The sequence below is a fragment of the Hydra viridissima genome, unplaced genomic scaffold (assembly GCF_058129835.1).
Source record: "Hydra viridissima isolate aposymbiotic clone 2 unplaced genomic scaffold, HvirCarnegie_v1 scaffold_3, whole genome shotgun sequence".
Lineage (NCBI taxonomy): Eukaryota > Metazoa > Cnidaria > Hydrozoa > Anthoathecata > Hydridae > Hydra > Hydra viridissima.
In genome coordinates this window covers 13,485,779-13,498,563 of record NW_028324302.1, presented here as the reverse complement: position 1 = coordinate 13,498,563, position 12,785 = coordinate 13,485,779, and the positions used below count along the sequence as shown (strand labels likewise).

Below are 12,785 nucleotides of genomic sequence, written 5' to 3'. Positions count from 1 at the left end.
TCTTACACTCCCAAAACTTCTTCAATTGTAAAAATCATTACAATTCATTTTCTTGCATTGTCATTTGCTTTATGTTTAATTGGTTCTAGAAGTTTGAGTACAGAATATTGAGTTAGAACTGAATTGAGGCTGAAGAAGTTCATGTTGCAAATGTTTAAGAAACATCTGCAACATCAACTTCTTTTTTTTTTGAGTTTTCATATTGAAAATCATTCATATTTTCTAAACTAATCATTCATATTTTCTAAACTAATCATTCATATTTTCTAAACTAATCATTCATATTTTCTAAACTAATCATTCATATTTTCTAAATTTTCAAGATAAAGCACCAATTGTTAGTTCTTCATGATTTTTCATGATTACAAATCATTTAAATTACTTTAATCAAAAAAAACTTTTTATGCAAAATTTACCCTTCTCTGTTAAAATGTCACAAAAAACAGATTCATTGTTTAGATAATTTTAAAGCTGTTTATTAATTGAAGTAACATTCCCAGAAAGAAATCAAAACTATTAAAGAAAATTGTGTATTTACAGGGTAAAAAGATTTGCTTTTTGTACCAATGTGATACTGCAAAAAACAAGTCTTTTTACCTTATAATGGTATATAATGATATGTAATAGTATATAATAGTATATACTAGTATACAATAGTATACAGAATAAAAGATTCGTCTTTTGCAGTATCACATTATTGCAAAAAGCAGTAATGTGATATTGCAATAAAAAATCTTTTACCCTATGTAGTATGTGTGTTAATTCTCGTGTAAACAAAATTCAAATACTAAAAAATAATCAAAAAACATTGATTTTAATCGAATTGAGAATTTAGCCAACTAACATTTAGAACTCAAATCTATTAATTATAACCATATTATAACGAGGTAAAAGTTAAATTGAGCAAAAATGAGTATAAATACCGGGGTAGCTAAAGTGAACATTGACTTTAGGATGATGTCTGCAGGCCGAAGAGCCAGTGGAGCAACAGAGTCAAGCAAATCAAAAAGTAAGAGCAAGTCTGATAAAGAATCTATCAATAACTAAAAAAATATATTTTTTAATAAAAACACTTAAAAAAGCAACAATTTAGGTTTAAAAAATTTTTTTTTCACAACTTTTACAGTAATTTTTTCTGTATATTATTACATTTAAAAGATGCAATTACCTCTAACTTTGAAAGACTAGGAAGAAGAGTATCAATTATTTGTCTTGAAAGTCGCTTCCATCTCTCATCATCTGATTTTGAATTGATAAGAACATGCTGTAGCATAGTAAGCACCTATCATTAGTATATAAAAAATTATTTAATGTTTCTTAAGATTTCAGCATAGCTAACCTGTACCTTATTTTTTGTGTGAAAACAATTTTACAAACTCAGAGAGGTTTTCGCTACACTTTATTTTATAATTTCAACTTTTTTGATTTCAACTTTTAAGTCTGGTAATATTCTGAAAAGAAATTTTTTTTAAAAAAACTTAATAAACTATTATTCTCAAAATTATTGAGAATTAAACAGAGTATCTACATTATTGTTACTATCACTGAATAATCATTATGGTTCTACTATTATTAATGTTTTCTGAAGTAAACTAGCCATGTTTGTTATATTTTTAACCTTAATTTTTACAAGTTCAATAAAGACTAACATAAGCTTATTACATGTTGTTTTTTTTTTTTAATAAGCATATGAGATTTTTGAAATTGGCTCAAGCATGCTTATGCAAAACCAAAGATTCCAGCAAGAATTGTGCACAAGAACATGCTCAACGAGCGAGGCTCAACAATATGCTGATCATACCTTTTAACAAAATATAAGCCTTGATGTTTATAAGCACTATGCTGACAAAAAAAAAAACATGTATAGTTTTTAAAAAAATATGGAAAAAAAAAAAATTTAATAAATTGGATTTAGAAATTTTATTAAAGTTTACACTATACCTGAGAAAAACAAATGAATACAAAGCTGAGTCACTAACATGTCAATATTTTACATTTTGTATTGTTTTATTAGTAAATAACAAATAAAAGAAGTGACTATTAAAGGTAATTCATGTTAAAAAGAAAGAAACACTCTTTGGTTAAATGTTTTTTAGTAACACAGTCTTTAGTAGTGTGTTCTTTAGTAAAAATTACTTCATTTTTGTTTTATTAATGAAATTAAACAATACAACTTTTTTGTTAAATTTTATTAAAAAAAAAAATTACTTTGCTCTTAACCATTTAATGTCGGTCTCAGGTAACACTAAATAATTTAACTTTTTTTATTGGTCTAAAGTCAATAATTCTCTACCTACTTGTGGATAGTGTATGACTCTAAGTAGCATTGATACAACAACTTCTCTTTGTATGTCTAAATCTTTACCAGTATCTGCTCTGATTTGACTTGGAGATCCAAATAAGTCCTGAACAACAGGTCGTAATGCAGGAATAGCTTAAAATGAAAGGCATTTAAAATTAAAAAAAACAACATTTCATCAACTAATATCATAATGCAAATAATGAGCTAATAACATTAACGCTCAACATAAATTTAAAATGTAACAAGTAACGGCCTGCTTGTTTACTGAATAACTTTTTGATGAATGAAACTTTAGTTCAAAAAATTTAAGTAGGAAACTTTTCTGTGTTGTTGTTGTTGTTGTTAAGTTGTTGTTGTTGTTAAGTTATTATAAACCAAAGGATAAAAAACTCTTAATTTTAAAATACATTTTAATTCAATATAAGTGCTTGATTGATCAGCTTTGCATAAAATCTATCAGTCAGGTTTACACTTATTTCCATATAAGATACAGTTAACTTGAAAACTAATATTAAATGTGATCATCAAAAAACATCTGGAATACTCATAACCAGTGCTAACTCTGCATAATGAAATTCCAGATTTTGTTTCAAAACTGTCAATGTCAGCAAAACTGCCAATGTCAGGCAAAGCTCATTTTGAGCTGAATCAAAAAGTAAATAAACAAAATTGTTATGGGGAATTCTAAAATCCAAGTCCACACACACTCAAGGCCTTTACATACACAAAAGATCACTGTATGGTGTGGAGTAACAGCCTAATTCATCATTAAACTTTAATTTTTGAAGATGACAGAGATGACATTTACAGTCAATAGCACAACCTACAGAAAAATGATTGAACAAACTTTTGTGTAACTCATTACATCTAAAGGGGTTGAGGCAGTCCTAAATATTACCGGATTAGAAAACATGCAAACAGTGCTTATAATTACAAAAAAATATTAAGAAAAAAAGCAACATTTTGTTGCTCAATAGGACTCAATGACAGATTGCAGTGTTAAAAATGATATTTTCACAATTCTATCATTTTTACAAGACTATTAGAGACACAGTTTGGTAAAGATTTTTCACTCTGCGTGTGACACAGTAAAACAATCACTAAGCAAAGTGTTTTTCAAACTTCTTTTTGATCTAAATGTTTCTAAATCATTTAAATTCATGTGAAGCTTAACTTAATAGAAAGTAGGGTGTTTCATCTTCAGGTTAGACTTCAAAATTTCATAATGCCTATTGATATGTTCTAGAATTATCCATTACTTTTTCAAAAAGTTTACAACCTGGAATTTTAAGTCAGAGAATCCAACTTAAAATTTCAAGTCATACTTCAAATTTGAATTTCAGTTTCAAGAAAGTTATAAACCTATTTGAAAACCAAACTTTAGATTTAAGGTCTGACTTTCAGAAAAAAAAGATGGCCTCTTCTTTTTGACTGCTACTGTATATCTAAGCGAAATGTCTCACATAAAAAATAGTTAATACCATATAAGTGAACTGGCTGACCACATGCCATAACACTGTCGCAAAGGCGCATTATTCTTGGCATCCCAATGATTGCTTTTGCTTGTGTAAACTTAGGCTGAAAGCACTCATAAGAAAGAAGAACCAAGAACTGAAACACTGTTGGAATAAAAAGTTCAGGATATCTAAACAAAATCAACCAATCAACAAAATCAATAACAAATATAAAGAGGAGTATAGCAAAAGTCAACATAAAATTGTAGTATAAATAGTTTTTTAAAAAATCTAGTTTTACTATAAATTTGAAAAATTTTAAACATCAATAAATTGTTGTTGGTTCCTCATCATTTTTTCATATTTAAATCTAAAACAATCAACTAGGATTATTAGTCAGGATACAATAGATAAGTCCATAAACCTTTTATCAGAGAAATAACTTTTAAATAAACAGAGTTAAACTTGATAAACATAACTATTAGTTATGCAATTAGAGAAAAAAAACTTTAACAGTATTATTTTTATTATTTAACATTAAAATCATTTAAAAAAATTTTCTAATAAAATTTACTAGAAATTTTTAACACCTAGTAATAATTCACTCTTATTTCTAAAAATTCACTAACTATATAAAGAAGTATTAAAAAAAAAAGGTATTAAAAAATATTTACCTAATTTGACCTTGTTCGACCAGTTCAAACTGCTTCAAAACAAACCCAATAAACACTTGGTCACTATCAAGTAAAGAGTAGTTCACGCGCAACCTAATAAGCTGATCTAAAAGGTGTATTGTTTGGCACTGCAAAATAGTGCTGCTTGTGGTTGTGTATGACTTCAGAGCATGAATAACAAGTGGTTCAAACAGGCGGATATAGGACTGGATTGAAGATATCTAATTTGATATAATTATAAATAATAAACAGAAAATTGCTGTTTATGAACTTAAAAAAAAATTTCTTTATTCAATTAGTTGGAACAACTATTTACAGTTTAAACACTTTTTTTAATCTGAAAATATGCAACAGGTAATGTCAAGTGAATAGGTGATATATAGATGCCTGAACTATGGCAATTAAGTAATTTATTTTTAAAAATGCTTCTATAAACAGCACTACAGAAACATAGTATAATGATAGAAGATGCATCATAACAATAAGAAGCATCATAGAAGATAAACATACCTTTTCTTTGCTAACTTTATCCAAAGGTCTATTTGCAGTAAATGTGTTCTTAAATGATTTTAAAAAACTCAAAGTCCTTGATCTGAATAAAATTAAAAACAAAATTAAAAAAATACCAGGCTATGTTTCTGAATAACAATGATAATTTAAGATAACATAAATGAAGCTAAAAGATGAAAAAGTATGCTATAATACAAATAGAGGGAAAAAGTAATCATTTACCCTTTTTCAACAACCTGTGGTACTCGCTTTAATGAATTGCAAACATTTTTATAAGGAGCTAAAAAACACACTTCAAAGATATCATCTCCTTCACACTCTCGGGAGTCATGTGAGTGATTTTCCAGCTCTGGAAAGTATGTAGGGTCCCCAAAATATTTTACCAATTGTTGTGTACTTTCAGGGAGCTTAAACATTTCTGGCTGACTGGCTACATTTGTTCCAAAAAGACCTTTTAATAGCTAAAAAAAAAAAAAAAAACTTATGTGTTTGTTCAGCTTGTCAGCAAAATATATTTTAATCCTGCAGTAGCAGTTAGGAATTGATCTTAAACAAAATTGATTTTAAACAAAGTTTTTTAAGGTGAGAAAGGTGATTAGGTGTGTAGCAACATTAACAGCCAACTCAGCAACAATAACAGCCAACTCAGTAACAATAATGATCATAAATGACATCCGATCATAACTATCATTCCAAGATTAATAAAAAAAGCAATCCTAAGCCACAAAAAATATTGGAAGTAGTTACTTAAACGTAAAATCATTATGTATTCTACTATAATAATCTCATTGATTGATCAATGACAACTTATTGCTTGATAAAAATTAAAAGACAGCTTCGACATCATGTCATGCATTTTTTTTTTATAAGAAACTAGTACTAGAGGCCCCAAAATCTTATGAAACTATTAGTGCTAAGTTGCTTTTCAATAAGAAAGTTATTTAATTAAAACTACGAAAAATATTTCCTTGTTTGAGTTCTGTTCAGGGACAAATCTGAGGATTATATTACATCGAATGATGTTGATGAAATTCAAATAATTTTAGTTTACTGTAAAACATTTTATCTTACTTGTTAACATGTTTTCAAATTGCATTTTACTTACTTTTTCTCTCTTTTGATAATCTGAATTTTCAGAAACTCTTAAGAAACTTTTAATAATAGTGCTGTAAAAAAGTACCTTTAAAATAAGAAACTTTCTAGTACTAGCCCATTTGCTTGGTTTCTTACAAAAAAAAAAAAAAAAAAAAGCAATGTGTAATCAGATTTATATAAATATTTCATCAAAATTTTATTTCATCAATATTAAAACTTGAAAAAAAAAAAATTACTTGTTGAAGTGCTAAAAAAGTTGTTTCTTCATCTATTAAAACAACAGCTTTTAAATACTCAAGCAATTCTTCTACATATGGACCCAGTTCAACAAATGTAGCTAATTCCAAAAGCATGCTAAATGATTCCAAGACACTTTTTACAAAAGATGTGAACTTATCCAATGAAGTAGAAATTGGTGAAACTTGATAGTTTTTAAAAGCTCCTTTTATTATGGAGTAAATATTCATGTAGTGAGGAGAATGCTGGAAAAAACCAAGTTTTTCATTTTTGTCAACAACCTGAGCATGTGGTGTTGTTGCTTTTGCATCAGTATCAGTAATCTTAGATTTTTCTTTTTCTGTATCTTGTTTCTTTGGTGCAGATTTTACAAGAGTAAATTTACGAGGAGAATTTGAAGTCATTATGGGAGCTGCTACTGGAGACTGTTGAGGAGAAGGAACACTCTCTGGTACTTTATCCTTGATCTGAAAATATAAAACGATAAAAAGTAAATGAAGATAACAGTAAATTACACTTTAAATGTTTCTTAAGATTAAGGAACATAGCATCCATTCAAAGTTTATTAAAATTAAAAAACCAGTAGTAAATGATGCACTATTGTAATTAAATTGGAGAAAAATAAATTTTCTTCCCAAAATGAAAAGTAGGTTAAAAACCTCTCTTATAAAGTTTTTAACTATGCTACAACATTTTATCTTACCCCCTGGTCATAAAAAAGTTATAATTACTGAGATCATCATGCTTGGATTTATTTCCAAAATTTAAGTGGATTTTGTGGTTATTTTAATGCTTAAGTTATCTATATAAAAGAGGTTAAGAAAAACTTTGAAAAAGAGGAAAAGAAATAAAGATTACTTGTGTTGTTGTGTGGAAATGATAAAATAACTAGTTATGCAATAGAACTATCACTAAAATTCTCAACTGAAGGTAGTTGCAGTTAAATTATAAACTGTTGAGTTGAAACTACTCTATTTTGCGCTAAGTACTTTGACATTTTATGGTTTAGCAGTGGAAGAAAAAAGGATACCAAGGAGTGAAACCCTGTTACTAAAATATTACTGTTGCCATCCATCAGAACATTTCAAAGAATTTGCCCAAATACTGCGAAAATGTTTCAAAGAACTTGCCTTAAATTTGTAGTATATAATTTCCAGGGACTCAAACAAATTGTGAAAAACTACACAGCTTTATATACTATTCCGGAAGAGACTAAATCAGAGTATGAGAATGATATGCAATACAGAATGAAACATTGATGATTATTGGAGTCTGATAAATGTAAGATGGGATTACCAAGAATACAGGTCTCATTAATGATGAGTTGCTGTGGGTATATCAAACAGTGATTTTTCTGAACAAATGATGTTATTTGATAAGAATCGATTTATGGTACCAATTTGTTAAAAGCTGCTAAGAAATAAAGTGTTTTCAGTAAGATGACAGTTTTTTCTGGTATGTGGTACAGTCTCTGTGAAAAGTGGAGAGAATAATGAAGTCTGTAGAGTTAGAATGCAGTGTGTGCAATGGGAAGTAAATATAAAAGACAGAGTGCAGGTTGATCACAGTTCTATAATGCTGGGAGCACCAAGATTAGAGGAATAACAAGTGAAAATAAATGGCTAGACAAGGATAGATTGTCTAACTGTAAGATACATATCTTTTATTTAAGGTTATGAAATGAAATATACTGTTTCTTATTAAATTTCACATGCTAAATTTAAAAATTATGTTTTTTCAATTTTCCAGAGCAATATGAAGATAAAGAAACTGATCAATTTGATATGTAACAACCAATTTGACATGCAACGACCAATTTAAGGTAAAAAAGTAAGTAGCACAAAATATATGAACAACATTGAACTATTTATAACACCTTTACAACTAGAGGGTTGCTTTGTTCAATGACATACTGCAAAACTGATAATAACTTCAATAAATGCAGAAACAACTTTCTTGCACATGATGTCAACTCTGTATTGCCAAGTGTAGACCACATATTCTCTCCAATCATAGTTTCAACCAAATTACTTTGTTCATCAGCTTTAGACAGCTGCACTTTGTCATTCAAACACCTTTTGCTTGCTCCACACAATAAGTTCACAGATAACTATAAAACACTTAAAAATTAGTTTTAGGTTAAAAAATTCACAATTATTTAAAAACCTAATGAACAAAACAATAAAAAAAAAAACAGCAAAAAAAAACTGATTTAAACCATTTTAAAAAAAAAGCACTTAAACCTTCAAAGCTTCTTCATGAGCTAAAAGATCTAAGCTGACCCAAGATGAAGTTAGCAGATCAAGAGTATACACCAATAAGCCTACTGAACCTTTCTGTGCTTCTGAAAAATTAAGTTTCTTGTATAGACTTTTCATTGATTGATTTTCTTTTATTGAGTAACTTGGCAACACCTCCCAAGCAAACGGAAACAAAGAAACAGGGTATGAAACAGAAAGCAAGTAAAGACACTCTAAACATCCAACCTTAAAAGCAAATAAAATAGGCATTCGGATCTTGTCAAATTAAAAACTTTTTTAAAAACAATTGCTAGAATAACATTTTTGTAATTTTTTGTTTTTTACCATCAAGTACTTGGATGAAAATTTCTTTTGGTGCTGAATGATTTTTCTAAGTAAATAAGATAGATTTCTGTGAATTGTGCTGTTTTTCTTATTATTAAGAACTTGACATGGCAGACAGCAGATATCTAGCTCAGAAGGGCAATAGAGGTTTGGTACTATACTAAATAAAAAAGCAAAATATATATTTAAGTTTAATATTATGTTCAACTAAATTGTGGGCAAAAAAATAAAATAAAAATAATACTTTATAAAATGTGATTTATAAACTTACTTTACCATGGCTGATGCAACTTTACTCCTGACTCTAGCATCTTCATCACCCAAAAGCACCAAAAAAACATTATCAATGACTTGCTCTTGGATATTGACATGCTTTGCATCTATCTTAGGAATTGACTTCCATTTTTTCCAAGATGTTTGAAAAATAGACAGCAACGAATAATTTAAATCTTGAAAAATTTCCATTATCTCAACCTTTAACATAAAAATGCTTTCCATGACAAAATGGAGAAATTATAAGCATTTATTTGTTAACCATGAAAAAAAATTATAAGCATTATTTTGTTAACCAGGAAACACAGATCTTATTATTATTAGGTTTATGTATATAAAAAAAGGCTGTACATTTTTTCCTTTTGTTCTTGACTTAATTGAGATTGAAAAATTTTTAAATAAACAAGCAAAACTCAGGATACTATGCTTGCATTATGAAATCAGAGAATTTAGTTTACAGAAGACTTAATGAAAAAAAAGCTCCAGGTCAATAAAACATCTATGAATAAAATGAGTTTTTTCTAAACAACAATAAAAAAAGATTATATACCTTAACCAGCCAGTATGTTGAATTTGACTGATCTAACAACTTCCACACTAGCTCATATCCCAGTAAATTACAGGATGATTCTAGTATAGCTTGAATACACTGTGTGATTGCTTGACAGCATTGCTTTACAGCTGTTGCAGATTCATCATTTAAAATTATTAACAGCACGTTGATGATTTGGTTTAAATCTATTAAATCTAAATCACAATCGCAGTTTTCTTTAAAACTTTCTTTTCTTTTAAAACTTTTGAGAAAAAATGAACATCATTGTTACATAAAAACTAAGGTATCATTTTTATTTAAGACTATTTGAAAATATTTGAAACTAATTGAAAAAACAGAAGACAAATTATTGGATTTAGAAATTTTGAATGCTATTAACTGTATTGACAACAACAGCATTTGTTCAAATGCCACAGACAAAAAACTTTTCTCTACCTGTTTTATAGATACCAGCAACTTTTTCAATCCATTTTGTAAAATCCCCCCCTGCTTGTTTCACTGTACAACTTATAAAACTTGAAACACTAGCAGCTACTAATCCTCTTAAGTGTGGATCTTCATGTGTAATAAATAGTAATATGTCCCTCACCAATTGAGGATTTTCAGTGCCATCAAAGTCATCAGGCAAAACCTTAGCAACAAAAGCTTCAGGAAAAATTTTTAAACCAGAACAAATGCAAGTTAAGGCTAAAGCTTTGACACTAACTCTGGTCTGAGAATCAGGTAAAATACAACCTGGTTGTCCTTGCAGCAAAAAAGAACACATGACACGAACACAGTGTAAAACAGGAACACCAGTACAAGTCACAGCATCAAAGTTAAAGTATGTTTGAGAAGCAGCAGAAGATCCTTTAGTAAGCAACTCACTTTCATGGAGATCATCTAGAGTATCTTGGCTACTATAACTTCGATTCAAAGTATCAATAACATAGCCTTCAACATCAGACTCAATATTAACCATACTACCTTGAGTGTATGTTCGAGGTAAATCTAGACCATCTTCAAAATCTGTTGGAATATCAAGGGTGTTAGATAAGAGAGAATCAGTTGACACAAGATCACTGTTATCTGAAATCTATGAACAAAAAAAAAAAAATTAACAGATTTAACATTTACATCAAACTTTTTTGTTTTTAATACCAAAACTGTTTGTAAAAAGAAATTAAAAAAAAAAAGTACCAGTGATAATCCAGACAAATTTTCAATTTTGGGCATTTCCCAAAAACTACCAACATTTTTTTCTACTAAAGTGGATTCATTAATATCTTCTTCTATTCTTTTGTTGCTGAAAACATCGCTTGTAGATGATGATAAACTATTTAAATCATTAACTAACCCAGAATCTCCCCCTTCACTTGGTGCAAGAGAGTCATCTATTATAAATAAGAAAACAGTTCTTAGATTTTAAATCATTATTACTTAAATCATTATTACAGAACTAAGACTCTAACCTGATAAATCTGGTAGTTGACCAGTGATGGTGGGAGCTATTCCTGTAGGTGAAAGCAATATTGCCGTCAAAAACTTGGCTTGACATAACAAAATTTGATTCAAAGTCTCCAGTGCTGCAGTAACAATATTGTGATCAGCATGTTTAGTGCAAAACATAGTCACTTCATACACCTATATTCATTTATAATAACAGAATTATTTAAAACCAGTTTACTTTTTCTATCAAATTAACATTTTTTAATATCAGTTTGACTTCATTTTAAATCAATATTACTATATTGACAACTTTACAAAAAATTGTGTTTTCTCTTGTATTTCAAAGGGGAACAAAGCTGGGAAAAGAAGTCATTTTCAATTGAAATTAAACTTTTACAGTATTCTTAATAATAATTTTTTTATGATGTAGAAGTTTTCACTACCATTGACTAATATTGAACTAGCTGTAAAATTTATACCTGCAAAAATTGCTTCTTTTCCAGCACCCGATCTTTACTGAAGTTAGCTGCATGTTTGGCCCTCTCTATAACAGAATCTGTAAAATTTAGCTTAAGCTGAACAGCATCACTGAGATTTGGAACAATACTTCTGAAGCACAACAGTATCCCAAGAATAGTATGAGATGGTAAACTAGGTGTTAAAGGCGTAATCATTCCTAATTAAGAAAAACATAAGTATGGCATAACACAATTTGTAAGTTTACATCTTTGTAAAGATCAATAAATCAATTTTGTTAAGTTATGTCACCCACTTTTTGAACCTCAACTAAAAATGCAGCCTTTTAAAAACTTAAAATTTCTTTTTACCCAATAGCATGCTAATAAGCCAGCTGTAAAAATGTGTAGGCTTCCTAGAGTTCTCACATAGACTGTCTAGAACTCCCACTGCGGTGCGGCGTAATGCTGCAGATACTGCTTTTAAATTGGGTAGAAAATTCTTCATCAAAATCTAAATTAAAAACAAAGGTTATTTGGTTGCTGCACAAGTCAAAAAATTAAAAAATAAAACTAAAAGTTAAAATGCTGATGCTGGAAAAAAAAAACAAAAAAAAAAACAAATGACTTCGTTTTTTAAAATACAATTCTTATTTTAATTTTTTTCCAGTGCCTAAGTTTTTTTAAACTTCTTAAATTTTGATTGATGATGATCACTCTTAAACAAAACTCCCATAGCTCAAACTTTCCATAATTAAAACTGGCTTCCAGTCTCTTGATGGGTCAAACTTTGGTGGTTGAACTTTTTATAAACTTGTATTACTTATGTTATGTAATTATTATAAAAGATTTTTAAAAATAGCTAACTGCTAGAAGCACCAATATTAGGGTGAGAGGATGAGAAGATGAGAGGGTGAGAGGTTAAAATTTCAACTTTGTACTTTTAAACCTCTCACCCTCTCAATAAAGTCTCCATGTCAAATGAAAGAAATTTATTTTCTAAAGAAAATTTTATTGAGACCAGTTGACATTTAGGGTGGGCTCAAGCATACAGAAACATTTAATTTTTACACAAAAACATAAGTTTTAGGTAACAGACTGTAAATTAAAGTATAGCCAGTTAGCATTACATGACTCTTTTTATAATGTTGCAGATATCCTGCTCAAAAACAACATTAAATAAATTAGAGTTTTTATCTAATAGCTAGCTATACTACAC

General features: G+C 28.7%; 1 protein-coding gene across 3 annotated transcripts in view; it reads right to left on the bottom strand.

Moving 5' to 3' along the window:
* Positions 1-12,785, bottom strand: part of LOC145202171 (huntingtin-like) — a 48,622-nt gene that overhangs the window by 21,425 nt on the left and 14,412 nt on the right. For all 3 annotated transcript variants that reach the window (XM_090080945.1, XM_090080946.1, XM_090080947.1), the window contains 18 exons: positions 11,939-12,080; positions 11,591-11,787; positions 11,135-11,306; positions 10,863-11,056; positions 10,119-10,758; positions 9,681-9,877; positions 9,129-9,331; positions 8,858-9,017; positions 8,516-8,758; positions 8,149-8,382; positions 6,272-6,739; positions 5,163-5,401; positions 4,941-5,022; positions 4,431-4,651; positions 3,784-3,947; positions 2,298-2,434; positions 1,169-1,282; positions 924-1,043 (listed from right to left, as the gene is read on the bottom strand). In XM_090080945.1, coding sequence (XP_089937071.1) covers positions 924-1,043; positions 1,169-1,282; positions 2,298-2,434; positions 3,784-3,947; positions 4,431-4,651; positions 4,941-5,022; positions 5,163-5,401; positions 6,272-6,739; positions 8,149-8,382; positions 8,516-8,758; positions 8,858-9,017; positions 9,129-9,331; positions 9,681-9,877; positions 10,119-10,758; positions 10,863-11,056; positions 11,135-11,306; positions 11,591-11,787; positions 11,939-12,080 — 3,927 coding nt within the window. The remainder of the gene's footprint in view (positions 1-923; positions 1,044-1,168; positions 1,283-2,297; positions 2,435-3,783; positions 3,948-4,430; positions 4,652-4,940; positions 5,023-5,162; positions 5,402-6,271; positions 6,740-8,148; positions 8,383-8,515; positions 8,759-8,857; positions 9,018-9,128; positions 9,332-9,680; positions 9,878-10,118; positions 10,759-10,862; positions 11,057-11,134; positions 11,307-11,590; positions 11,788-11,938; positions 12,081-12,785) is intronic.